This window comes from Mus caroli, unplaced genomic scaffold (assembly GCF_978045245.1).
Source record: "Mus caroli unplaced genomic scaffold, Mus_caroli_1 scaffold_17, whole genome shotgun sequence".
NCBI lineage: Eukaryota > Metazoa > Chordata > Mammalia > Rodentia > Muridae > Mus > Mus caroli.
Window position 1 is genome coordinate 30,542,536 of NW_028227272.1, and position 24,330 is coordinate 30,566,865.

The window sequence follows — 24,330 nt, forward strand, 5'->3', positions numbered from 1 at the left end:
AATATTCAGGAGTTCAGGGAGTAGGGGTTCCTGTGACCCCAGGACAACTGAAATAATCAGGCGGGCTCTGAACCATGAATGAGGTTCTGAAGAGGCCAGTGGGGAGGAGTCCCCAGATGCTAGGCAACTGAGCAGTCAGCCTAGACCATTCCCCAATATTCAGGAGTTCAGGGAGTAGGGGTTCCTGTGACCCCAGGACAACTGAAATAATCAGGCGGGCTCTGAACCATGAATGAGGTTCTGAAGAGGCCAGTGGGGAGGAGTCCCCAGATGGGGCCAACAAGGTTTCTACTTCACCCACGACCTTTCTCAGTGCAGAGGAAGCTGGACAGGCAAGAGGCAGCAAGGGAGGGAGGGAGGGCCTGGCCTGACAAACAGTGATGTTTGCTTTCCAGAGTGGTCTCCCATCTAGATAAGAGTATCAGAACCTCACTTCCTGGAGAATGGCTCAGAGGTCTCCGCAGGAACTCTTCCACGAGGCAGCCCAGCAGGTAAGTCAGGTTACAGGGGTGGTGGTGGAGCTGGCAGAGGCCATCAGACAGACAGGTGCGAGCAGAGGGGGTCTGTGGCAGTGCAGTATTTTCAAAGCAGTTATCTCAGGTTTACTTAGGCGTTGAGGGAATACCCTGGACAGCGGTTAACCGTGCAGAAAGTCTCCTTTGGCATTAGCTGTAATGTACTCGGCTCTCTGCCCTCCACCCCATCATGGGAAGAATGCCACGAGTGGAGGCTGAGACTCAAATGATATGAGCTCCCTTTAATAACAAATCAGATCAAAGTCAGAAGGTAAGTTTATTTCTAGAAAAGCTAATCTACTGAAATCAGGGGGTTTCTGGACTCCCTGATGTCTGCTGGGTTTGTTTTTATTAAGTCCTTCTTGTTGGTTATTAGTGTGTGTGTATGTAGTGTAGTGTAAAATATTCCATTTGTGGTCGATGGTTGATATAGAATTGAAGGATTAATCCTTTAAATGAGAGCCCACACCTTGGTGCTTATGGGGTCTCTGCCATCCGTGTTCAGTCACCTTGGTGTTTCATTGCCCCCTGGGTTTCATTTATGCTTTGTAGTGAGAGGCAGAGAGGTGTTCCTGCACTGTGAGAGAGGGGAGCAAGCCCTTCAGCAGGAGAAAGAATATATATTTCAGGAACAAGGTCTAGAGCTGAAAGTCCGGAGGTGGTAGGGGCATCCAAGCCACATGTTAACCCTTTTTACCTGTGCACAGATGCCCTTGAAGGATGCCCTGCTGGCTGGCAGGCAGTAAATGCCCCAAAAGCCACGCCGCTCTCTCTCCCTCACCAGGTGTAGAATTTCTTTCTCTCACCTTGGCACTTACTATAAATCCTTACACTTAGCCCTAGGAGTGGCCAAGCTATGTAGAGATGAGTGACTAGGAACTTAGAATCTCTCCTCAAAGGTACTTACTTCATCACAGGCTGGGGTGTACCCCAGGGGTGCAGCACTCGCTCTGTGTAATGTCCTGGCTTCCATCCATCACACTGCCAACAACAAACAACAACAACAAGACGAAATAGAAAAGGATGGTTACTCTTAGCTAGAGCTATCGATTCTTGGGCAAAAAAAAGCTTGGGGCCATGTTCTTGCTGTGGGATCCTAAGACTTGGAGACCCTAAGAGAGTTTCTTTCTTTTTTAAAAAGTGGACAGTCTAGGCCGGGTGTGGTGGTGCACGCCTTTAACCCCAGCGGACAGTCAGTGAGTGTCAGGTGACTGACCTAATGAACAAATACCAGGTAACTGTAGTGCAGAGTCAGTCACTTTAAGTTCCTCAAGAGAATGTCCACTTTTAAAATGTGTACCAAGGTCTATGCTTCTGTGTTGCATTCTCTCCCCAATCATTGACGGGCTGTGCCGTGCCCAGCATCAGTGCCTTTCATAATCACATTATAGAAACACTGAAATCCATCACTTTTTAAAAAAGCTTATTTTTAAAAATTATGTGTATGTATTTGTGTCTGTGTTTGCATCTGTGCACATGTGTGTGGTGCTGATAGAGGCCAGTAGGGGGCATTATTCCCAGGAGCTGGAGTTTCACATCCTATGAGTTGCTAGTGGGTACAGGAACCAAACTCCTCTGCAAGAGCAACATAAGCTCTTACCTCTTCCATCTTCTCAGCTCCCCATCCCCACTTCTCCCTCTCCCCTGCATTGTCTAGGGTACCATTTCTTGCCTGGGCTGTTCCTACCCTCCTAACATTTTTCTCCTTTGTTGTGACGTAGTTCTTTCTATAGCACTGCCTGTATTGGTTTTCCAGCAACTCTTGACTTCTAGTTCCTTGTCTTCTCAGTTCCACCTAAATGAATTTGACCAGTCATAGGAAGAAAGTCAAATTTGAGCACAGTGATGAATCAGAAAGAAGCACTAGTAACTTAGGTAAGAACGAGTTTGTTTCGCTTATATTTCTGTTTCACAGTTCATCATCTAAAGCAGTCAGAGCAGGAACTCATTCAGAGCAGGAACCTGGAGGCAGGAGCTGATGCAGAAGCCATGGAGGGATGCTGCTTACTGGCTTGCTCCTCATGGCTGGCTCAGCCTGCTTTCTTAGAGAACCCAGGACAACTAGCCAGGACAGCCCCACCCACAGTGGGCTGGGCTTTCCCTCATCAATTACTGATGATGCCTGAAGCATGTCTACTGCCTGATCTTATGGCGATTAGATCATTGTCTCACCTGCGATTTCCTCCTCTCAGATGACTGCAGCTTGTGTCAAGTTGACATAAAAACTAGCCAGTCCAAGAGGCAAATCAACCCAAACTTATCAGGAGAGGAGAGTCCCCAGAGATTCTATGACCCGGCCCCTTGCTTAACATGTCAGGAAACAAGGCCTGAGATGTCAACTTTCTTTCCCCCAAAACATATGACAAGGAGTGGCAGAACTAGGCTGAAGCCAGTTAATGACTTTGTAATGCAGTTGGGGATGATCTAGTCTCCAAGAAACAGTATTATATGTACCACACATTGGTGCTAGACTGTGTCATTAAAAACAAAATTAAAAACAAAACAAAATGAAACAAAAAAAACTTTGCTCTCATTTCTGAGTCCTCAAAAATTCTGTGCCAGACCACAGGGGATGCACCTGGTTTAGTCAGGTGACCAAAGCCAGGAGTGGAAGGAGTCTAAGACCAAGGCTTTTGCTGGGCATTATTGCAGGAATGGGAAGGCAGGGTAGAGTGAACAGTTTGGGGTGTGCCACTCTGAAGAATTTTTCTGGACTCTGGATTAAGTGTTGGTCTCTAGTTTCCTCGTAACTGACCCTGTTAGGAGTTAGTGGTCGCAGCTATAGACTGAGAATTGGTGGGTTGGCTTATGAAAGACATAGTCCCGTCTAAGCTTTTGCTCTCTAAGACAGCCAGTAGGATTTGATCTTTGCCTGCTTGTGAGTGGATGGCTTGTATGACTTCAAACATTTACATTGCACTCTGCTACATTTCATCCATGGCCAGAAGCAGAGAAGAAAATTGCTGCCTTTGATAGATCGGCGTTTGCAAGGAGATGTCTAGATGTTAAGGATGCTGAGGCACGAATTTTGTGCTCTAAGTGAGGTGCCCACCGGGTGGTACCTAGAGCATGGTCTGACTTCCTAAGGAGAGGCTATGTGACTTTTAGCTTCATTTTGTACTTTTCCTCACAAAATATATCTTTTCATAAACGGAAAAAAAAAAAAAAAGAACTAAGAGGAGGAGGACATGACTCAGACCCTGGGAAGCACTTCCTCCAGGGTGTCATTCTGGATGTGACATTCCTGCCTTTGTCCTTCTTTTGCTGACCTTGCTGTGCTAAATCGCGTGTGCATTTGCCAGCTGGTCCTTCTGATCATGTATACGGCCGCCCCGTGGGCTAAATGTGGCCTCCCTACCTTTACAGACGTTTACTGAATGCTTACTATGAACCAAGTCCTGTATTATCATAGCATTTTCAAGAATTGTCTCCTTAATTTTTCTTACTCCTCTAGAGTAAGCTTAGTCATTATAGCCATTTCATAGGTGAGGAAATAGAGGATTGGTGAAGAGACTCACTCAAACTCACAAAGTGCAGAGTCAGCACTTAAGCCCAGTCTGTACGTGTAACCTTGACTACCAGACTGTAACACTTAGATCTACAACCCCTTGTCAGGGAGTTCATTTTAGACACACACACACATACACACACACACACACACACACACACACACACACACACACACACACCTAATTCCCATTTGAAACTAAAATGCCTACAGCCAACCCAAGAATCTAGCCATCCATTTCTCTATAACTCACAACCACAGGCTGCTTCCTCCCCGTGGTGCTCAAGAGACAGGTTAAGGCTGAAGGGTTTTATACAACACTCTATAGCCTGTCTTTCTACTGGACTCTGCCTACTTAATCCCATGTTATACATGTGCCAAAGCTCTTCACAGAATTTCTTGCCACCACGGCTGGGGTAAAGGTTACAAAAAGGTTCACGGATTGTCACTGCAGACTAGTCACTACAGCTTCAAAAATAATAGCTACCTCACTGCTCTCTGGCTCCCATGGAGATCCTTGATTTACTGTCTGTTCCCCTCTGGCTCCTGAAGAGGCCCTTGATTTACCATCTGGATGGATTATGCATTTTGCATAAATTTGGAGCAGAAGGCATATACCAGAAAAGAGGAAATTTCTGCACTCAAAGAACTCCAGTCCTTTTCAGTCGCCCCAAAGTAACTGTATCCATCCCAGAATGTAAAGATAACGAATGTTAAGTGTTTAGAACAAAACAGTGCTCACTACCTGGTGGCTACTGTGATTTTTCCATCTATCTGGGATGTGTTTCCCGAATTTACCACATACTCTATTTCTACCAACACTTCAAGACCCAAGGCAAATGGCTGTTTATCCAATCCCAGACATACAACCAGCATGGCTGAGCATCGCCCATACTCCAAGCATGCTATCAAGACTTGAGAATGCTTCTGAACTGCCCCACCCCCCACCCCAAGGAAAGAAGACAGAAATGGTCACATTATAGGGCAAGTGGAAAGACCCAGGTACAACGGGAACTGTAGGTTGGTCATATCTCAGTAGGTCCGAAGGCCAAGATAGAAAATTTAAACTGGAAAGTGACTAAGAGAATCTACTTAAAGGCTCTCGGCCAAGATGTCAAATGCACAGGTCAGTGCTATAGAAAGAACTACGTCACAACAAAGGAGAAAGATGTTAGGAGGGTAGGAACAGCCCAGGCAAGAAATGGTACCCTAGACAAATGGTACCCCTAGAGAAGAGGGGATGGGGAGCTGAGAAGATGGAAGAAGTAAGAACTTGTATTGCTCTTTCAGAGGTGTTTAGTTCCTGTACCCACTAGCAACTCATAGGATGTGAAACTCCAGCTCCTGGGAGTATCTTCATTTGCTCATCAATAATTTGTCAAGTATATTAAATCTATTACAAATCAATTTTAAGAAATTTTTTCGTCTCGAGCTTTAACGCCTTATTCGGACGGTGCGCTGTGGTAGTGATGGTGGTATAGGATCGTTTTATACAAACAGTCTTTAGAGCAGCCTACAATGCACTTCTGAGGGACAGTGACTTACTGTTACCATCTCTCGGGAGAAAGATCCTGTGTTAGTCAGCGGCATGTTGCTACAAGGAAATAGCTGAGCCAAGTAACTTATAAAGGGAGCGGGTTTATTTAATAGATTCAAAGCCCATATCAGCTTAGTCCTGCTAAAAGGCGTGGATTACAGTGGTGGTGGTGGGGATCATGTAAAGTAGAGAGAGCAAGAAGGGTCAGGGGAGGGCGAGAAAGGGGGAAGAGAGGGCGGCAGAGGGAGAGACAAGTGTGTGTGTGGGTAGGCAAGATTCTTTGGAGTAACATCTTGACTGGATACACTGCAGGTGAGCATTTATAGAACTGGCTTACATGGTGCAGGCTGGGTAGTCCAGCATGAGAGTCTGAGAACCTGGGAGCTGCTACCTGTCTCTGGGGGTAAAAGCCTAGAGCAGTGGTTCCCAACCTTGCTAATGCTTCAACCCTTCAATACAGTTCTTCATGTCGTGCTGACCCCCAACCATAAAATAATTCCGTTGCTACTTCATAACTGTAATTTTGCTACTTATGAATCATAATGTAAATATCTGATATGCGGGATATCTGATATGCATCCCCAAAAGGGTTTCAACCCCTAATGAACCGCTGGCCTAAGGCTTTCTGGAGAGCCATTGATCTTCAGTCCACATTGTTCTGATGACAGCTAAGCATGCTGGGAGTAACAACATGCTAGGTAGACTCGCCAGCAAGAAGCAGTGGCAGGAAAACAAACATGCCCCGTGTCTTCCTCAGACCTCTTCGCCCAGGCTGACAGTGGAAGGTGCTCCCTCCACTGGGGGAGGGTCCTCCTCCCTCAGTTAATCTGTCCTGGAAATACCCTCCAGTAGAGGGTGTGCTCCTCCCTAATGTTACCTCCGGGTAGCACTCACTACTTAAGGGTCCATGTCATTCCAGGATGTGGGAACCAAAAGTTTGAACGTGGAACATGGGGTGGGGGTTGGGCATCCCAATCATAGCAGGTCTTATATGTATTTTCTTTATATTGGGGAGTGCTTTTCATCCCCACAAGGGGGGGGGAGAAGGATGGGGAAATAGTGGAATTTAAACCCTCTCATTTCTGTGGAACATCACTGTACAGCTTCTGGGTGCTTACTGAATGACCAAGAGCCATGGAGGCCTAGCACCTTCCGTAAACCGGAAAGAATTCTGTCCTTGCTCTAACACGAATTCCCCTATTTACCAACTTCTTAACTAAAAGAAAACAACGTCCTGGCTCATTTGAGATATTTTCATTTTATGTGGTTATTGGTTAATAAAGAATAGAAAACAATAGCAAATTACAATTCATTTTTAAAGGCGCCGAAATCACGGGAGCAGGCAGTCACTTTACAAAGGACCTCATGCAATGCATTTAAAATGCGATTCAGAAGGAGGACATTGCTTTGTGACTCCATCCACTGAATATGATAAACGGATTTCTCACATCAGCTTAGCAAAATCACACCGAAAAGCCCTCGTTCGTTTAAAATGTTATTTTCAGTTTTATTAGTAATTTTATTTTTAAATGTTTTTAATATGTAGTAATTTTTTTCTTTAAATAAAAGGAGTGTTTTTGTCATTGAAACACTTCACGTGTGCAGGAAGACGTCCTGAAGTGTGCACCAGGCTACCCAGACAAAATCTCCCTGTAACCCTGCCCGTCCCAGGTGCCAGACACCGCGGATACTTTCTGGTTTCTATTTCCTCTGCTGGTTATCATTATCACTGTAAATAAAATACTGATATCTTGGTTTCTGGGTTATTAATTTACTATCAGCTTACTTGTTGCTTCCTGATACCAAAAAAATAAGACCTTGGCACACCTGCCTGCCTGCCGGCCGCCCTGCTTTCCTGCCAGCTGGTGGACACCGCTGAGGAGGACAACAGTCCTGTAACTGTAAGGAGCACTATCTTCTTCAACATAGTTTGGCTCTGAAAGTTTTAAATGGTGAACAGTGTTTATGTGGTGCAGTTGTGCGCATGTGCTCAACTGAAAAGCCAAGCGGTGCCACGGGCTCACCTAGAGGAAAACAGTGCCAGCCTGGTGCCTTTGCTGCCTCAAGTCTTAATTTCCTTTGTTTTCCTTCACTCTGTGTGGACACAGCTATCTCAGTTTCTTAGATCCTTCGTCTCCTTTCTCTGGGGCTTCTCTTGTCGGTTCAGTGGTCCAGGTTTTCCACCCATGGGTCAGATGTAACAAATTACTCTTTCCTTTTCTGACCTAACAGCGGTAGGTTTGGTTGTTGTTTCTTCTCTTGTAATTCAAAAAATGACATCATTTTACAGCAGGTTGAATCCAAGGTGTGTGTGTGTGTATGTGTGTGTGTGTGTATGTGTGTGTGTGTGTCAGGTTTGCTCTCAGGCTAGATATTAAGATTTGTAAAATGAAGTCTTTCTTTTCACAACAGAAAATAATAATTTGTGTTGCAGAATAATTCTTTCACTAAAGCCATTTGTCTAACTAAGAAACAACTTTGTGGTTACATTAAAATAAATAAATACTTAAACATCTTAAGTTCTTTTTTGTTGTTGTTGTTGTTGGTTTTTCAAGACAGGGTTTTTCTGTGTATCCCTGGCTGTCCTGGAACTCAGGATGTAGACCAGACTGACCCTGAACTCAGAAATTCGCCTGCCTCTGCCTCCCAAGTGCTGGGATTAAAGGCGTGCGCCACCACGCCTGGCTTCTCAAGTTCTTGATATGGTAAATACTGGTACATATAAGCAAATGCTTTATTTATTTATTTATTTATTTATTTATTTATTTATTTATTTATTTATGTTTATATCTAAGTACACTGTAGCTCTCTGGGCATCGGATTTCATTATGGATGGCTGTGAGCCACCATATAGTTGCTGGGATTTGAACTCAGGACCTTCAGAAGAGCAGTCAGTACTCTTAACTGCTGAGCCATCTCTCCAGCCCAAGCAAATATTCTTGACTCTTTGTGGTCTTCAGTAAATTGTGTGTGTGCGTGTGTGTGTGTGTGTGTGTGTGTATGTGCACAGAGGCCAGAGGTCAGTGTCAGGTGTTTCTAATTTTTGTTCTTCATCTTATTTTTTGAGACAATTTCTCACTGAGCCTGGAGCTCACCAGTTCAGTTAGACTCGATGGGCAGCAAAGCTTGGGGTTTCCCTGTAAATGCTAGAGTTATGGATGCATGCTACCATGCCTAGCTTTTAGGTGGTTGCCTGGATCTGAACTAGGGTCTCTGCCTAGTGTCCTGGTTTAGTTTTCTATTGCTATGTAAAACACTATGACCAAAATGAACTTGGGATAGAAAGAGCTTACAGGGTACAGTTCATCATCAGGGGAAGCTAGGGCAGGAGTTCAAGGCAGAAACTTGAAATCAGTCAAGGAACTTGGTGATCAAGAAGAGATCAGCATCATTGAGGTGACATCTTCTGGGAAGTGTTTTCTGAGAGCACAAAGAGGCTTTGTTCCAGGGATAGCTAAGGTTGTACCTTGTGCTGTGGCTGGACTTGGTAATGTGTAAGAGTCACTCAGGTGGTACTGGTTTTGAAGACATGAAGGGGTCATGAAGAGCAGCTGAGGCTCGGCACTGTGAGAGGCCAGGGAAGGCCATTGGTGTAGGTACAGCCTCAGTTGCAATAGATGTTCCAGGACTGAAGGGGTCATGCAAAGGAGTTGAGGATTGGCACCAGGAAGAGAGCCTATGAGAGGCTATTGGTGAAGCCTAGTTACAGCAGGAGACAGCAGTGTTTTGGAGATGCTAGTACCATGAGATGACCACCAAGAACAGCAGCAGCAGTGGAGTACAGGCATCTGGAGCCTAGAAGACAAGGTTTGTGCTACAAAGGGCATGGCTGGAGAAGTGACCCAAGACCTTGGAGGAGCCCAGAAGTTCCTGAGTGGATCCCAGACATTGGACCATTAGAGTTTGATTTTGCTTTTGATTGTAACTGTGCCCTGATATTTTTTCCCTCTTGAAGTAAGAAAGTATTTTAGTGGAGCCCACAGTTAAGAGTCTTTGAATTGTAAAAAGACTTTGAATTTTAAAAGAGATTGGATATCTTTTTGTGCTGTTTTTTAATTGTGTTTTCAATGGAGAAATACATCATCCGTTTACAAAATAGCTCTTGAAAAAACGCAAGGAGTAGAGATACCATAAAACAAAGCAAACTCCAGTCATGAGAAAACAACATCATGCGAAAGCAACAGTCGGATCTCTAGGTTACAGAAACTAGAAGTAAAACATCACTACACAGAAAAGATCCACATCTCCAGCCTGGTGAAAACTGCATGCAGTTACATGGAACGTTTATTAAACTGAAATTTTCCCCAATGTGTAAACAAACGACAGGACTAAATCTGTGCCAGGTGATGCCAATCGAACTCTGAAGCTACACACACAGACGTCGGTACATGTCACCTGTTAGCGGACCATCTTCTTTACTCAAGTGGTGGGGGGAAGGGCAAGGTGACTGCAGAGCAAGAGGTGGAGAGTGAAACAATGTAAGTGGTAAAGAACGCCTTAATTAATGCATAGCTTAAGGGGAAAGACTACACTTCAACTTTGGGAATTAATTTAGAACAGGGGAGAGTTTTAAGTAACTGTAGTGTAACATGAAAATGCACAAATGTGTGATAGATAGAATGCAGGGAGATCTGCCGCTACAGGTCTGCTTTATCCAGATTAACAAGAGATTGAATATTTTCAGGGATTGAAATTTTAATATGTAAGAATTTGTAAAAAAACAAAACAAAACTGTGAGACTTTTAAAATTATTTAGATCTTGGGGATGAATAAGAAAGTAAGGGTTGAGGCTTAATAGTGATGTGTTTGTGTGTCTAGTTGACAAGGGGTCAATTGTACTGGCTGGTCTTGTGTCAATTTGAAACAAGCTGGAGTGATCATAGAGAAAGGAGCCTCCCTTGAGGAAATGCCTCCATGAGATCCAACTGTAAGGCATTTTCTCAATTAGTGAGCAAGGGTGGAGGCCTCCTTGTGGGTGGTGCCTTCCCTGGAATGGTAGTCCTGGGTTCTATAAGAGAGCAGGCTGAGCAAGCTAGGGGAGGCAAGCCAGCAAGTACCATCCCTCCATGGCCTCTGCATCAGCTCCTGCTTCCTGACCTGCTTGAGTTCCAGTCCTGACTTCCTTTGGTGATGAACAGCAATGTGGAAGTGTAAGCTGAATAAACCCTTTCCTCCCCAACTTGCTTCTTGGTCATGATGTTTGTGCAGGAATACAAACCATGACTAAGACACTTACGGAGCCCTAGATCCAAATTTTCATTTTTCTGCTGTTCTTCTATTTAATTACTAGTATTTTTCATATTTGATAATGACGCCATGTCACACATGGCTAGTGGGAGTCCCCTCAATCTAGCTCCTGTGTCCTCTGACATTCCCTCCTCTCTCTTCACCCCAACTCCCATTCTTTCTTTCTTAAGCATTTCCTTACTTTCTTTACCTTTTTTTTTTTCCTTCGAAGAACCTAAGTTCCTGAAGAATGGTATCTAGAAGTGAAGACCTGAATCCTAGGCACGGTCTTTGCTACTGGGATGTCTTTGCTTTTTAGAGAGAGAGAAGGAAGATGAGTTTGTAAGCATATACACGTGTACCTGTGTCCAAACACACACACACACACACACACACACACCCTAAAAATCAATAAATTCAAACTTTTAGTTCTAGTTCCAGATTCCAGTTCTTCACAGAATTCATTTTTCTCTTCTTTTTTCTTAGTTGGAACCTGAGATGCTTGTTTGTTTAGGGAAGGAGGGAGGGAGGGAGAGAGAGAGAGAGAGAATATGTGTGTGAATGTATATATGTGTGAGTATGTATATACAATGGGGAGGTCAGAGCAATCAGGTCGTAGGTCACCATGTGTTCTTATCTAGTGAACCATCTTATTAGCCCTAAAATGCTTAATTTGACTATGAATTTGACTGCATTGAGAAATGTCTAGGTTAGTAAAGTCTGCCTCTGGGCTTGTCTCTGAAGATGTTTCCTGAAACAATCGCAAGTATTTTTAACTATTCAAATATAAGATATAAAAACACTTTTATAGACCCATAGTATAATGGCAATACTGAGAGGTTGTGAAAGGTAGGGGGTGGAGCCTGTGAGGAAGTAGTTCACTGGGGATGTGCAGGACTGTATCTCCTACACTGATCTTTTCCTGTATTTCCTGTTTCACTGGTCAGCCATGATGTGGGCAACTTCCTTTCACCATGCATACCAGCTACTACGAAGCTCTGTACAAGCACAGGGGCCCAGCAAACTTGAGCTGAGCCCACTGAAACCATGAGCCAACATAAATCCCTCTTCCCTCAAATTGTTTTTGTCAAGTATTCTTGTCCTGATTCAGAAAGATCAGACTTTGTTCCGGTCGGATTCTCGGTCCTCTCCTGCAGGTTGGGTTGCATTTTTACCCTCAGTGGGGTTGCAGAAACCCTTACCCATGACTAGGCCACCCGTGTTGAACGTCACTTCTGCAAAGCTTTCACAATGGTTACCTCAGAGAGTTGAACTTTGCACAGTCCCCTGGTGCAACCATGTACTTCCTGTAGGTACCCAGGTGGGTTCTGACCCCTAAATCCTTGGTCACATATCCTGGTGCCCCGCTGTCTGTCACAGCTGTGATCTAGCCATGATGCATTCAGCTCCAGGGTAAAAGAATTAAGTCCTCCAAGCAGCCCATTGCATCATGGGTCAGCAGCAGCTTAGGCATATTCTCTGATGGCCAATTAAATAGTCAGCTCTTGGAAAACGGGAACCTGCAAAAAAAAAAAAAAAAAAAAAAGTCCAGCAGGTTCTTGTGCACAAGATGTAACCGGAAGAGATCCACTCTGTGTCTATAGGAAGGCTCTGGGGAGATGGTAAGAGGTGTACCCTGCTTCAATCCACCTCTGACCTTTATCTTTTTCTCCAGTTGTCAGAAGAGACAAGGGTTAGCTCATGGTTCAGGTGTGATTGTTAAGGCTTATCAGGTAGTGTAGTGCCAAGAAGTGTTAGCGATCACTACAAAACAGACAGTTGCTGATCTGATGCAACTCACAGCAGGGACTTTATTTTATTGGATCTAGCTCAGGCCCTCTAGCGCAGGATGGTTTTGGTGGAGGTGGGGGGGTAGCTTCTTTAACTGGGGCAAGGCTTTATAGTAAGCAGCAAGGGGGGTGGTGTAAGTGTGTAAGCGTCTAATTGGAAAGATGCTGTGGCCTTTAACATAATTGGCCGGTGCTGGGAGTCATATCATAAGCTTAACTTCTGCTCCCCTCTGCATTGGTGGTTGTTAGGCCTGGGGTTGCAGATCTGTTGGGGTAATAACCTGGAGATGGTGGTCTTGTTGGGGATTAGCCTAGAGACTGGAGCTAGGCTTGGGTTTTGTTGGGGAGCAACTTGGAAACTCATGCTAGGTACCAGCCCGTTAGTTTACTTGAGTTCAAACTTAAAAGTCAGGTTCTCTAAAATGGAGTCTGAACTTAAAAGATTTGGCCTCTGGGTAGCGGTAGGAGCGAAAGGGTCTTGGGCCTGCATTCTTGTGGCTGCCTCTGGCAGAATTGTTGTCTTACTCAGCTCAGTGATGCAGGAAGGAGAGTACTTCCATGCTTATGTGGGGACAGTCTGTTTCACAGAGAAGAACTGACCTCTCAGAACTGAAAACCGTGGTTATCTCAGCATTGGGTACAGAACAGAGTCACCTGGGAAGAGGGGTCTTCAAGTGAAAAATCACCCAAATCACACAGGCCTGTGCCTGTGCCTGTAAGGCAGCATTTTCTTAATTCCTAATTGGTGTAGGAGGGCCCAGCTCACTGTGTGTGCTGTCATCTCTAGGCAGTTGGGTCTGGGCTGTAAATGAAAGGTAGTTGAATAAGCCAGAGAAAACAAGCCAGAAAGCAATGTCCCTCTGTGACCTTTGCTTCAGTTCCTGCCTGATGATGGATTGTAAGCTATAAGCTGAGACACACCCTTTCTTCCCCAAGCTGCTTTTAGTCGGGGTCATCGACAGCAACAGAAAGACAAACTGGAAGGGCTGAACTTGCTCCTCACTGGGTTCCTTCAGCTCAGCCGGCATCTCTGCTTCCCAGTGGACCCTGCACGAGGACCCCATCCTTGGCCACTTCCCCTTCCTCAGCCTGCGCGTCTGTGTGAACCACTGAGTGAAATTCTATTTCTGGACTTGACGGTCCTAAGCTGAGGACAAGTATGTTCTAAAGGCAGTTACCAACAGCTGGGATCAGAGCACCCCCTGACACTTTGAAAACAGCCCGGAACTGGTTTAACATGGGCCCTTCTCATCCTAGCCTCCTTTCTCATCTTTTCCCTCCCCCTCCAGGCAAGGGGAGGAATCACTAGAGAGTTGAGAGCTGACATTGCGCTCCCCTCCACCCCCCTGCTGTGGGCCTGCTTCTGTTTCAGATGGCTGCTTTGCCCCTTATAATACCGAAGCAGGCAGCTGCTGTGCTGGTTGAGGGGTCTGGACCACACCCTCCTGAACAATGGCACTGTGTGTGTGTGTGTGTGAGGCTGGACTAGGTGCAGATGCTGGTGTTTCTGTGGGGTACCTGGGACACCATGTATCACTTCCACAGAGTCTGGAAAGTCACCTGGGGGATTTGTGGTACTTACAGGCATTTTATGCTAAGGGTCTCTATTCTACCATCTGTCTCTTTTGCTGTTTGTCTGTCTATCTTTGCTTTCACAAGGTTTTAAGAGGTCTTTCTCTCTAAGAACACTGGAATTGCAACGGTGGTCAAATCCAGGTAGTTCCTACCCACTCTTTGGTGAATAAACTTTAGTGATAGTCTTTGTTTAAAAACAAACAAACAAAAACCCAGCAATACCCTGGAAGGTTCCTCACACCAACATCCTGAAACATACAGTCCTGGCTGGGTCACCCAGACATTTTATAGCTGTTCTGCTTCCTTTCTCAGGGTAAAAAGTGACCTACAATAGACATAAAGTACTCTTCAGGCCGATGTGCTAGAGTGTGAGGTCAGGAGGCTTCCCACAGCCCTCAGACTTGAATCACAATCACACGCATTCACAGGGTAGACCAGATGGACACAGTGAGACCCAGAGCATTAGGATCTAAATTTAGGGAAGGAGAGAACACATTGCCTTTAAGCAAGTATGGTATATAGTAAAGTACACATCCCACAGTCTGGGTACCCATTGGTGCCCCAGCTGGAAGACTTAGGGCAGCCAAGCATTTTCTTAGCTTTAGGCAGCACCATCCGGCCTGTCTCCTAAGGCAATGTCTCCCAGGGCTGTGAGGAATGAAGCAGAGCTATTAACTCTTCCCACTGCTGAGGGCTACTGCTATTACTGACTCAATAATAATAATAATAATAATAATAATAATAACAGACCCATGACAGGCCCTGACAGGCGGCTCACACAAGCAGAGACAGGAAGTTGGGCTGTGTCCTGCATTTTGAGAGACTGGGATCCTAGTCAACAATCTTGGGGTCACCTGACCCTGGGTAATGTAGGTCAAGGACAGTCTCGGGTGGCAGAGTCCTTGCTCTGAGCTCCGTCAGTCACTGGCTTTGAGGCCCTTCTGCGTTTGTGGTTTGTGAAAGACGGAAGAATCAGTAATGACTAAAGAGACATCAGCAGCGCGGAGAAGCAGTAGTCAGAGCTGACCAGGGTCTCACAGGGCCTTCTGCATCGCCAGTCTAATTGAGTCCCTAGTTATTTCTTGAGGCCTTCTCCTCCTCCCTTCCCTCCCACGCCCCCTTCTCCCCCTCCTTCTCCTTACCTTTCTCATTCCTTTCTCCCCCTCTTCCTTTTCCCTTCCCTTCTCTCCTATAACTTTCAAATTTAAATTTTATTATATTTGTGCATGTGTGAGAAAGACAGATGGACAGAGACAGAGAGATAGACAGAGAGAAGGGGGAGGCACATGCCATGGTACGCATGAAGGTCAAAAGACAACTTACAGGAAACAAGTTTCTCCTTACATTGTGGATCCAGGCATCAAACCCAGGCCATCAGGTTTGTGCAGCAAACACTGTTAACTGCTGGCCCCAAATTTTTAAAATCTTTAACATAAAACATGTACATATATGTGAGGTACAGTGCAATACTATATAAATACACGATGGATGATCATATAGAGGTGGTTAGCACATCCATGTCAAACACAAGTTATTCTTTGTGCTGGAAACTTTAAGCTCCTCTCTCTGAGCATCTCTGAGCATGTGTAACAAATCTTTGCAGACCATAGTCACTCCTGGTGCTATGAAACACTCCAGCTAGTTCCTCCTCCCTGACCTCCCACTATCCAAACTCCATCCCTTCCTGCCTGTCCTCCCTCCATCCCTCCCCTGTCCTGTGCTTCCTCCCTCCATTCCTTTTCTGTCACTTCCTCTCCCTCCCCTTCCCTGTCCTTCCTGCCTCCATCTCTCCCCTGTCCTTCACTGCCTCTAGTGAGCAGGACTCACTTGAAGGCCCTTGCATGGTCTATTAGTGTGGGGTAGGGAGAAGGAACAACCTTTGGGCTCTTTTGTTGTGTTGTCTAGCTTCGCCTGCGGTCACTGGTGTGTCTTTTCGGTCATCACAGAAACAGGCCCTGTACCTCTGGGTCTTAGATTTTTCTCTTGCTTCTTGCTTTTTTTTTCTGCCTTCTCTTTGCATTTATAAATAATAAACCTAGAGTTTGGTGGGAGGGGGGGGGTTGCAAAAGTTCAGGTTCCAGCAATCTCCGGTTAAAGAGACAACGGTGAGAAGCAGAAGTTATTTAGTCAGTCGGATACATTTGAGAGACAAGGATCTCAGGGTCTAATGACTCCAAGGCCATCTTTGAGAACAGTGATCTGACTTTTAGGTTTAAACAGAGAAAGAAAATCCTCATTGCTGTTGCTGGCTGAGGGGAGCAGTCTGGCTCTAAGATAATCAGTTACACTCCAGGGTGTATCCTCAGCCCCGTGGGTAATCCCCTTCATCTGAAGCCCTGTGGAGAGCTACTGTTGCTTGAATTCAAGGTGGTTAGAGATTTAGGATAATTAGTCACTTCTGTGCCTTCATCCTTGGGAGAGCATGGGTTAGACACTCCTTGAGTGATTAACACACCTGCGAGGGGGAGCAAGTGACCCCTCAGTAAGAAAGTCAGACTCAGGGGAAGGCAGAAGTGCCAGGTGCTATCACCTTCTGGTTCCCAGTGAAGACTCAACACAGTTGATCAAATGCAGCTTCTAGAGCCTGCTCCGGCCACGTGTGCTCGCCTGCTGCAGACACTGCACAGGATTGCACCTTCCTCTCTCCTGTTCTGCAGAGGGTCCTTAATCTTTGCCACATGGTTTTAGGGTACCAGGGACTTTACTGATGCCCAAACTTAGATTAATTACTCAGCCCGTGCAAAAGCAAGTCCTAGTATGAGTGGCTACCGACTTTATTATGTTATTCTAGTATTGCACAAGCTTTTGGTCATTTTAGTAATAGGTTTCCATTTGAGGGTTTGTCTTAGGTTTCTGTCACTGTGATAAAACACCATGACTGAAGAATTGGGGGAGGTGTTAACAGTTCATCTCATCTCACAGCTCCACATTACAGTATGTCTTAGTTAGGGTTTTACTGCTCTGAAGAGACACCATGACCACAGCAACTCTTACAAAGTTGAGGCTGGGGCTGGATTACAGGTTCAGAGGTCCAGTTCATTATCACCATGGTGGGAAGCATGGCAGCATCCAGGCAGACATGATGCTGGAGAAGGAGTTGAGAGTTCTACATATTGATCTTTGGGCAGCAGAAGGGAACAACTGGGTGTCACACTGGGCAGAGCTTGAGCATAGGTGACCTCCAAACCCACCCCACAGTGACACACTTCCTCCACATCTCCTAACCGTGTTACTCCCTATGGGCCAAGCATTCAAACACACGGGTCTATGGGGCAGGGGGCATTTCTATTCACACCACCCACAGGTTGTCACAGAGGGAAGTCAGGGCAGGAACTGAGGCAGAAGAGGCATGTAGCTCCCTTATTTGCTCCTAAGGGCTTGCTCAGCCTGCTTTCTTATAGCACCTGGGCTGCCTGCCTACAAGGGTTTGGACCCTTCCACATCAATCATCACTCAAGAAAACACCCCACAGGCTTGCCTATATCCTATAGGCTAATCTGGTGGGTGAATTTTCTCAGTGGAGGTTCCTTCTTCCAAAATGGCTTGATCTCATGTCAAATTGACATAGAAACTAGCTAGCATGGGGTTCAGAGATAATATTATTATTTTTAAATTAGAAAAACTATCAGAAACCCCCAGTGGTGTATCTTCGATTCTGAGATAAGCAGTAGAGGCATGCTTGCAGACCCTAGGATCTTGGAAAGAAAGGAGGTGTAGAGTCACCATGGCAGGCAGGGTTCAGGCAGAGAAACAAATGACTCAGGTCAGAAGAATCTTGTGACAGAGGTATGGGAAAGGTCAATGAAGTGAAAAGTGTCCAGTCATCATCAGAAGGAGTGAATGCTAGGCGCTGCCCTCATCTGGAAGAGTGAAATGAGTGTGCATTGCTGGGAGCCAGTGATACTGTCTGAGCTGCTGGGGCCCCAGCCTACCAAGGCAAAACCTGCTCTTGCTTCTAACTACCTCTCTCCTGGTCACATATAGATGCAGCAACTCCTGCTACTAAGAGAAAATCGGGATCCCTTTATAGAGTCATTCCTCACCTCTAGGTATGTGTGTGCGGGGTGGGGAGAGCACGCACTGGAGACAGTCTCTCTGAGCTGAAACTGTCCTGGCTATGCTAGCTAGTCAATGAGTTCCCAGCATCTCCCTGTCTCAGCCCCACGAGGCTGGGGTTTCAGCATGGGCAGCCACACACAGCTTTCCCTGAGCACTGGGGATTTGATCTCAAGTCCTCATGACTGCATAGCAAAGACTCTTACCAGCTGAACCATCTTCCCAGTCCCAAGGTGGAAGGTTTTATCCTTGTCTTTCTGCTTGTTTGTTTTGATTTCTAAGTTCAGTTTCTTCTCTTTTCCTGCTCCTCTTCCCTCCTCCTGTTGGCTGCACATCTGACTTCATGATGTTCTTTGCAGGGCATCCTGGCCCAGCCCCAGCCCTGGTGGAAGATCCAGCTGTTCATGTGGGAGCCGGTGCTGTTTGGGACCTGGGATGGCGTGTTCACATCCTGCATGATCAACATTTTTGGCGTTGTCCTTTTCTTGAGGACCGGCTGGCTGGTGGTGAGTGAGCTGGTGACCCTGGAGCTTCTGGTGGGCCTGTGACAGGGTGAAGCTTCTTAGGATACTACAGTTTAGGGAACAGATTCCCGAAGCACAGGCTCTGACACAAAGCAGGAAGTACAGGGCAGAGCTGGCACTGCTTTTAGAATGGGAAATCGGGGAGCCTGGGCTTCAAAGGTTCCCAGTGTGAGCCTCGGGTCGGGTCGGGATGGATCTGACTGTATGGGGGTCAGGGCTCATCGTGGGTGGGACTAGAATTAGGTCAAGGATCAGACAGATGGGGACTTTTACTCTAGTTTGTGACCCTTCTGGACTTCCTAGTGTGTCACCTCACTCTGTGGCCCTCTGAAGTACCAGCTCCCCATATACATGGTTGCTCTCTCACACACTGTTCCTGGCCTTGTTTGTAGGGCTGCATGGTTGGAGATACAAGCTCCTGCTTCCCAGGATTCATTGCCCAGGGCAGACTCTCTTGTACTAGATCCTGATGGATAGTTCATTCGTTCATCTTTAGCACAGGGAACAAAGGGAATGGGAAGACCACCCAATTAAGAATTAAACACTAGCACACGCCTATTGTGTGCAGATGCTAATGCTGCCAAAGGGATTGTAAAACATCAGCCTTTGTCCCTCTGCTGGTGCCAGTCTCACACTGAGAGATCTCAGGAGCCTTATGGTCCCCAGGAGTGGAGCCCTGCAGTGGATGCAATGTGTTTGGGAAAGCTGCGTGCATGAGGTGTTTGCAAGAGGCTTGAAGGCTGGGTTGGGTTGGCTAGGTGAAGGAAGAGAGCCGTTCAGGGGGAATATTGTCCTTGAATAGCCAATGCTGTGGGAAGCACGCACATCGGATGCATCGCCAGGTAAGACTTGAGTGAAGTGGAGACACTAGCAGGCATTTCTGTTGCAGTCTGGAAGCAGAATGTCCCCCTTGGGAAGCCTCAGGCTTTGATCTTATTGTTGTTTTATTCTGGTTATCAATGTTAGTCCTGGCTCTCTGGGCTTAGCTGCATGCAGGGCTGGTTAAGGAAGAGTAGAAGGGAAGAATATATAGCTCCACGTTAATTCTTGTCTCGAAAAAAACAAAAAAAAAAGTATTTGATTTTTAAGAAATGGCAGGCTATCTAGCCAGTGGTGGCGGCACACACCTTTGATCCCAGCACTTGGGAGGTAGAGGCAGCTGGATCTCTGAGTTCAAGGCCAGCCTGGTCTACAGAGTGAGTTCCAGGACAGCCAGGACTTCACAGAAAAACTCTTGTCTTGAAAAACCAAAGCAAGCAAGCAAGCAACCTCCACCTCCACCAAAACCAAGAAAGCGTTATCTAAAATTAGTTCCCTCCCCAGAATGAAGGTATGAGTTGTATTCACTGTCTATTGTTGTGTGACAGATTGCCCCAACTCTAACAGCTTACAGCAGTTGCATGTGTGCTCTGTGGTCCTGAGGCCTGTGTGCTCAAGGTCCCTTGAAGCTGCAGCTGTCGGTCAGGCCTCCAGGCACATGGGAGGATCCGCTGATCACCCAAGTACCACTTGGCAGGCCTTGGCCACACCACGTGGTTTCCCATGGGATTGTCTCCTTCTGAGGCTGCAGAATTTCACTAAGACCACAGATAGAATAAGAGAGAGCACCTCTCCTCGGTAGCCATTACTTCTTCACCGTCCTAGTCTCTGAAATGATGTCTCAGCACTTCTGTGGTACATTCAAAGCGGCTCAGTACATGATAAAACACAGTCTAAACAGAAGCTCTGTGCATGTCTAATCAAAAACTGCTATGTAAATCCCAGCTAATGTGATAACTTGGACTGACATAAAATGTTTTTACCTACTTTAAAAAACAAAGTGAAGCCAGGCATGGTGGCGCACGCCTTTAATCCCAGCACTCGGGAGGCAGAGGCAGGAGGATTTCTGAGTTCGAGGTCAGCCTGGTCTACAAAGTGAGTTCCAGGACAGCCAGGGCTATACAGAGAAACCCTGTCTTGAAAAACAAAAAAACAAAACAACAACAACAACAAAAACCAAAGTGAGTCACTTCACAGAGCCAGAGACCACGCAGGTGTCGAGGGCCATCTTGAGCTTGTCTGTCCTTTTGCCCTAAAATAACCTCTGCCTTCTATCTTTGCCATTGGAATCACCTGAATATTTGATCATGGAGAGAAAAAGACAAATATGAAATGCCAGAAATGAGCCAAAACACCCAGGGAGTTGTATGAAATTGAAATCAATCTAAGCATCTTTTGAGTAGAAAATATTAACTCTAAAACAGCTTGGAGTCAAAGTTTATAAACTGTTAAAGGAACAGTTCCCCTCTGAAGACCCAAGGCTGCTCTTGGAACCAGATATTTATATTCACATGCAGACAGCTTTCAAGTACGAACTAAAGAAGAATGTATTCTGTAGGATTTCACTGAAAGTGTAGTATTAGCAAAGTTAGAATGCTCAGATGTCATGCTCAAGGGGTGAGTCCTGGAGATGCCAGCATCCTGGGGAGCAAGGGCTTTGTCATGGGTGAGTGGAAGGAGCCATATGGGCACTCTGGTTAGTCTCGCAGCCCTCTCTTGTTCTCACCACTACCATCTAGCACGTCACCACGCCCAGGACTTCAGCAGCGTCCTTTGCCATCTGGCAGTAGCTGGGCTTTGCACGTATGTATCCCTGTGTGGCCACGTGGCTGTTGGCATTCTCTCTCCAAAGGGATCTCACAGCTGTCCTTATGAACCCGGCTAGGCTTTGAGTGGATTCAGAGGGCGCGGTCTTTATGAGCTGTGTAATAATAAGTAATAATAATAATAGTGTAACATTTATCGCAAAATAGCACATAACAAGTAAGCACTACGTGACAGGTGGCGTTCAAGGTGCAGTGAATGTGTTTAATTCTCTAAAATTTAGTATTTCCTGACAGCTGTGAGGCACATATCATCTCTGTTTTATAGATGAGGAGACAGAGCTGTGAAGGAGTGGAAGGCATGGCTGAGGAGACGCTTCGTGTCTGCTCACACTGATCACACAGTTGGCATGCAGAGCCCTTTGCAGACAGATGTCCCCTAAGGGACCCTACTCTCACTCCAGTCCCCACACTAGGTCGGATGTGCAGAGGCCCCTCTTTTTTGGCACAGATTTGTGAGGCTGGCAGTGGCTACTGCTGCACCGTCTCATCTGTTTGGTATGCCTTGCTTTGCCTTGCTGCAGTCCTGTGCCCCCTATGGATTTTGTTTTGTTTTCTTTCTTTGTTGGACTTGAACCCAGGCTTTGTACTAGACAAGGGATGCATGGGTAAGCTACATCCTCAGGCCTACGTTTCATTCCTGTTCTGTTTTATCCCCCCAAGGAGCTCACCAGAGTTAACAAAGATACCTGTAGTACTCTGAAATAAAAACCTGGGGAGACGGAGTCCTTGGAGGGCCTATGTGTACTGCCTGAGCACTTCTAGCTGGCCAGGTCTCACTTACAGGTCACTCTAATATCAGTTGCACAGTGTGTCTCTGGGCTGACTCTCCCAGTGACCTCAGAGGGGACAGGGGATAGAGGGTCTTTCTTTTGAGCCTACTATGTGGCAGTGTTATAACGGAAGAGGGAGTTTGCAGGGAAGAGAAAAGCTAGAATTGGTCCATTTGAGATCTACAGCTAATAAAAGAGCAATAATACAAACATCCTCATGGGTGTCTATAAGAACTCACAGAGCCGGGCGTGGTGGCGCACGCCTTTAATCCCAGCACTCGGGAGGCAGAGGCAGGCGGATTTCTGAGTTCGAGGCCAGCCTGGTCTACAGAGTGAGTGCCAGGACAGCCAGGGCTACACAGAGAAACCCTGTCTCGAAAAAACAAAAAAAAACAAAAAAAAAAAAAAAAAAAGAACTCACAGAGATTAGTAAGAACAACATAGTAAAACGCTGGGGCTGGGAGCCGGGAGAACACCATCTTCTTGCGATCTTGCTCCCATCCCAGACCAGCAATGCAGCTCGAGCACCCATCACTTGCAGGGCACCCTCCAGTTCCATTTAAGCCGCCTCTGCCCTCTCATTGCTCTCTCTGCAACACTTAGCACATCTCTGGGGATCCTCCCTTCAGGAATCTCCGTTGCCCTCACTCTTACAAAGCTTGCAGGGAGCGAGTGTTGTGGGTGGCTTATACTGTGTCCTTTCCCCCTTCATTTTAGTCAGGGTTTCTATTCCTGCACAAACATCATGACCAAGAAGCCGGTTGGGGAGGAAAGGGTTTATTCAGCTTACACTTCCACATTGCTGTTGATCACCGAAGGAAGTCAGGACTGGAACTCAAGCAGGTCAGAAAGCAGGAGCTGATGCTGAGACCATGGAGGGATGTTCCTTACTGGCTTGCTTCTCCTGGCTTACTCAACCTGCTCTCTTATAGAACCAGGACTTCCAGCCCAAGGATGGCACCCCCCACAATGGGCTGGGCCCTTCCACCCTTGATCACTAATTGAGAAAATGCCTTCCATCTGGATCTCATGGAGGCATTTCCTTAAGGGAGGCTCCTTTCTTTGTGATAACTCCAGCTTGTGTCAAGTTGACACACAAAACCAGCCAGTACAGCCTCCTTTCTCTTTTCACACTGATATGTGTGTACACATTGACGTACACTTCCAGGAATATGTACTTATTTGGCCAGCAAGTATTTAGTGAGGACTAAGTCCAGTGGGGTGCTAAGCCCAGTGAGCATGAAGGGGAGTGGAAAACGAGCCCCCTCTCACAGCTCACACGCAGGGATCAGGGCTGACCTGGGATGAGACTCTGTAAATAGATACTTAGCTGGAGACTGGGGCTGACCTTGGCAAGTATGGACATAGATACGCACTAGGCTGCAAGTACAGTAGAGCTCAGAGGAAGGGTGCCAGTGCCAACCACCAGAGAAACAAATCCTGAAGACGGAGTCGTCTTCAAGGCCACTTTGGAGTTAGCCTGGCAAGCCATAGAATAAGTAGAAAGGCTTTCTAGGCTTTCTACACCTAGACTGGTGTAGGTAAGAGGACGAGAGAGAGAGAGAGAGAGAGAGAGAGAGAGAGAGAGAGAGAGAGAGAGAGAGAACATATCCTTTCATGCTAGGCCAAGGTTACCTATATGGTGGATTTGCAAGCTCCTGGTGACTCTCTCTCTCTCTCTCTCTCTCAAGATTTATTTATTTATTATATGTGATTACACTGTAGCTGTTTTCAGACACTCCAGAAGAGGCGTCAGATCTCGTTACGGGTGGTTGTGAGCCACCATGTGGTTGCTGGGATTTGAACTCAGGACCTTCGGAAGAGCAGTCGGTGCTCTTACCCGCTGAGCCACCTCACCAGTCTCCACTCTCTCTTTTTTAATTTTACTTTTGTGTGTAGGAGTGTCTGACTACATAAATGGGTACCACTTGTATGCCTGGTGCCTGAGAGGTCAGGAAAGGGCATCAAATCTCCTGGAACTGGAATTAGAGATGGTTGTGAGCCACCACGTGGTCGCTGAGAACTGTACCCTGATCTTCTGCAAGAGCAACTGTGCTCTTAACTGTGGAGCCAGCTCATCTCTTGGTCCTGCTGGTGACTCTCTTGAGTTGCCTTCACTTTATCGACATGTGGTATGAAGTTGTAAGAGTTTGAAGGGTGGGCTTTCCACCTGAAACCTTGTGT

At 46.3% G+C, this 24,330-nt stretch overlaps 1 protein-coding gene across 1 annotated transcript in view; it reads left to right on the forward strand.

Moving 5' to 3' along the window:
* Positions 1-425: 425 nt before the first annotated feature.
* Slc12a8 (solute carrier family 12 member 8) overlaps positions 426-24,330 on the forward strand; it is a 154,845-nt gene continuing 130,940 nt past the window's right edge. The window contains exons 1-2 of the mRNA XM_029470724.2: positions 426-491; positions 18,567-18,713. Of these exons, the coding sequence (XP_029326584.2) occupies positions 444-491; positions 18,567-18,713 (195 nt within the window). The 5' untranslated portion in view covers positions 426-443. The remainder of the gene's footprint in view (positions 492-18,566; positions 18,714-24,330) is intronic.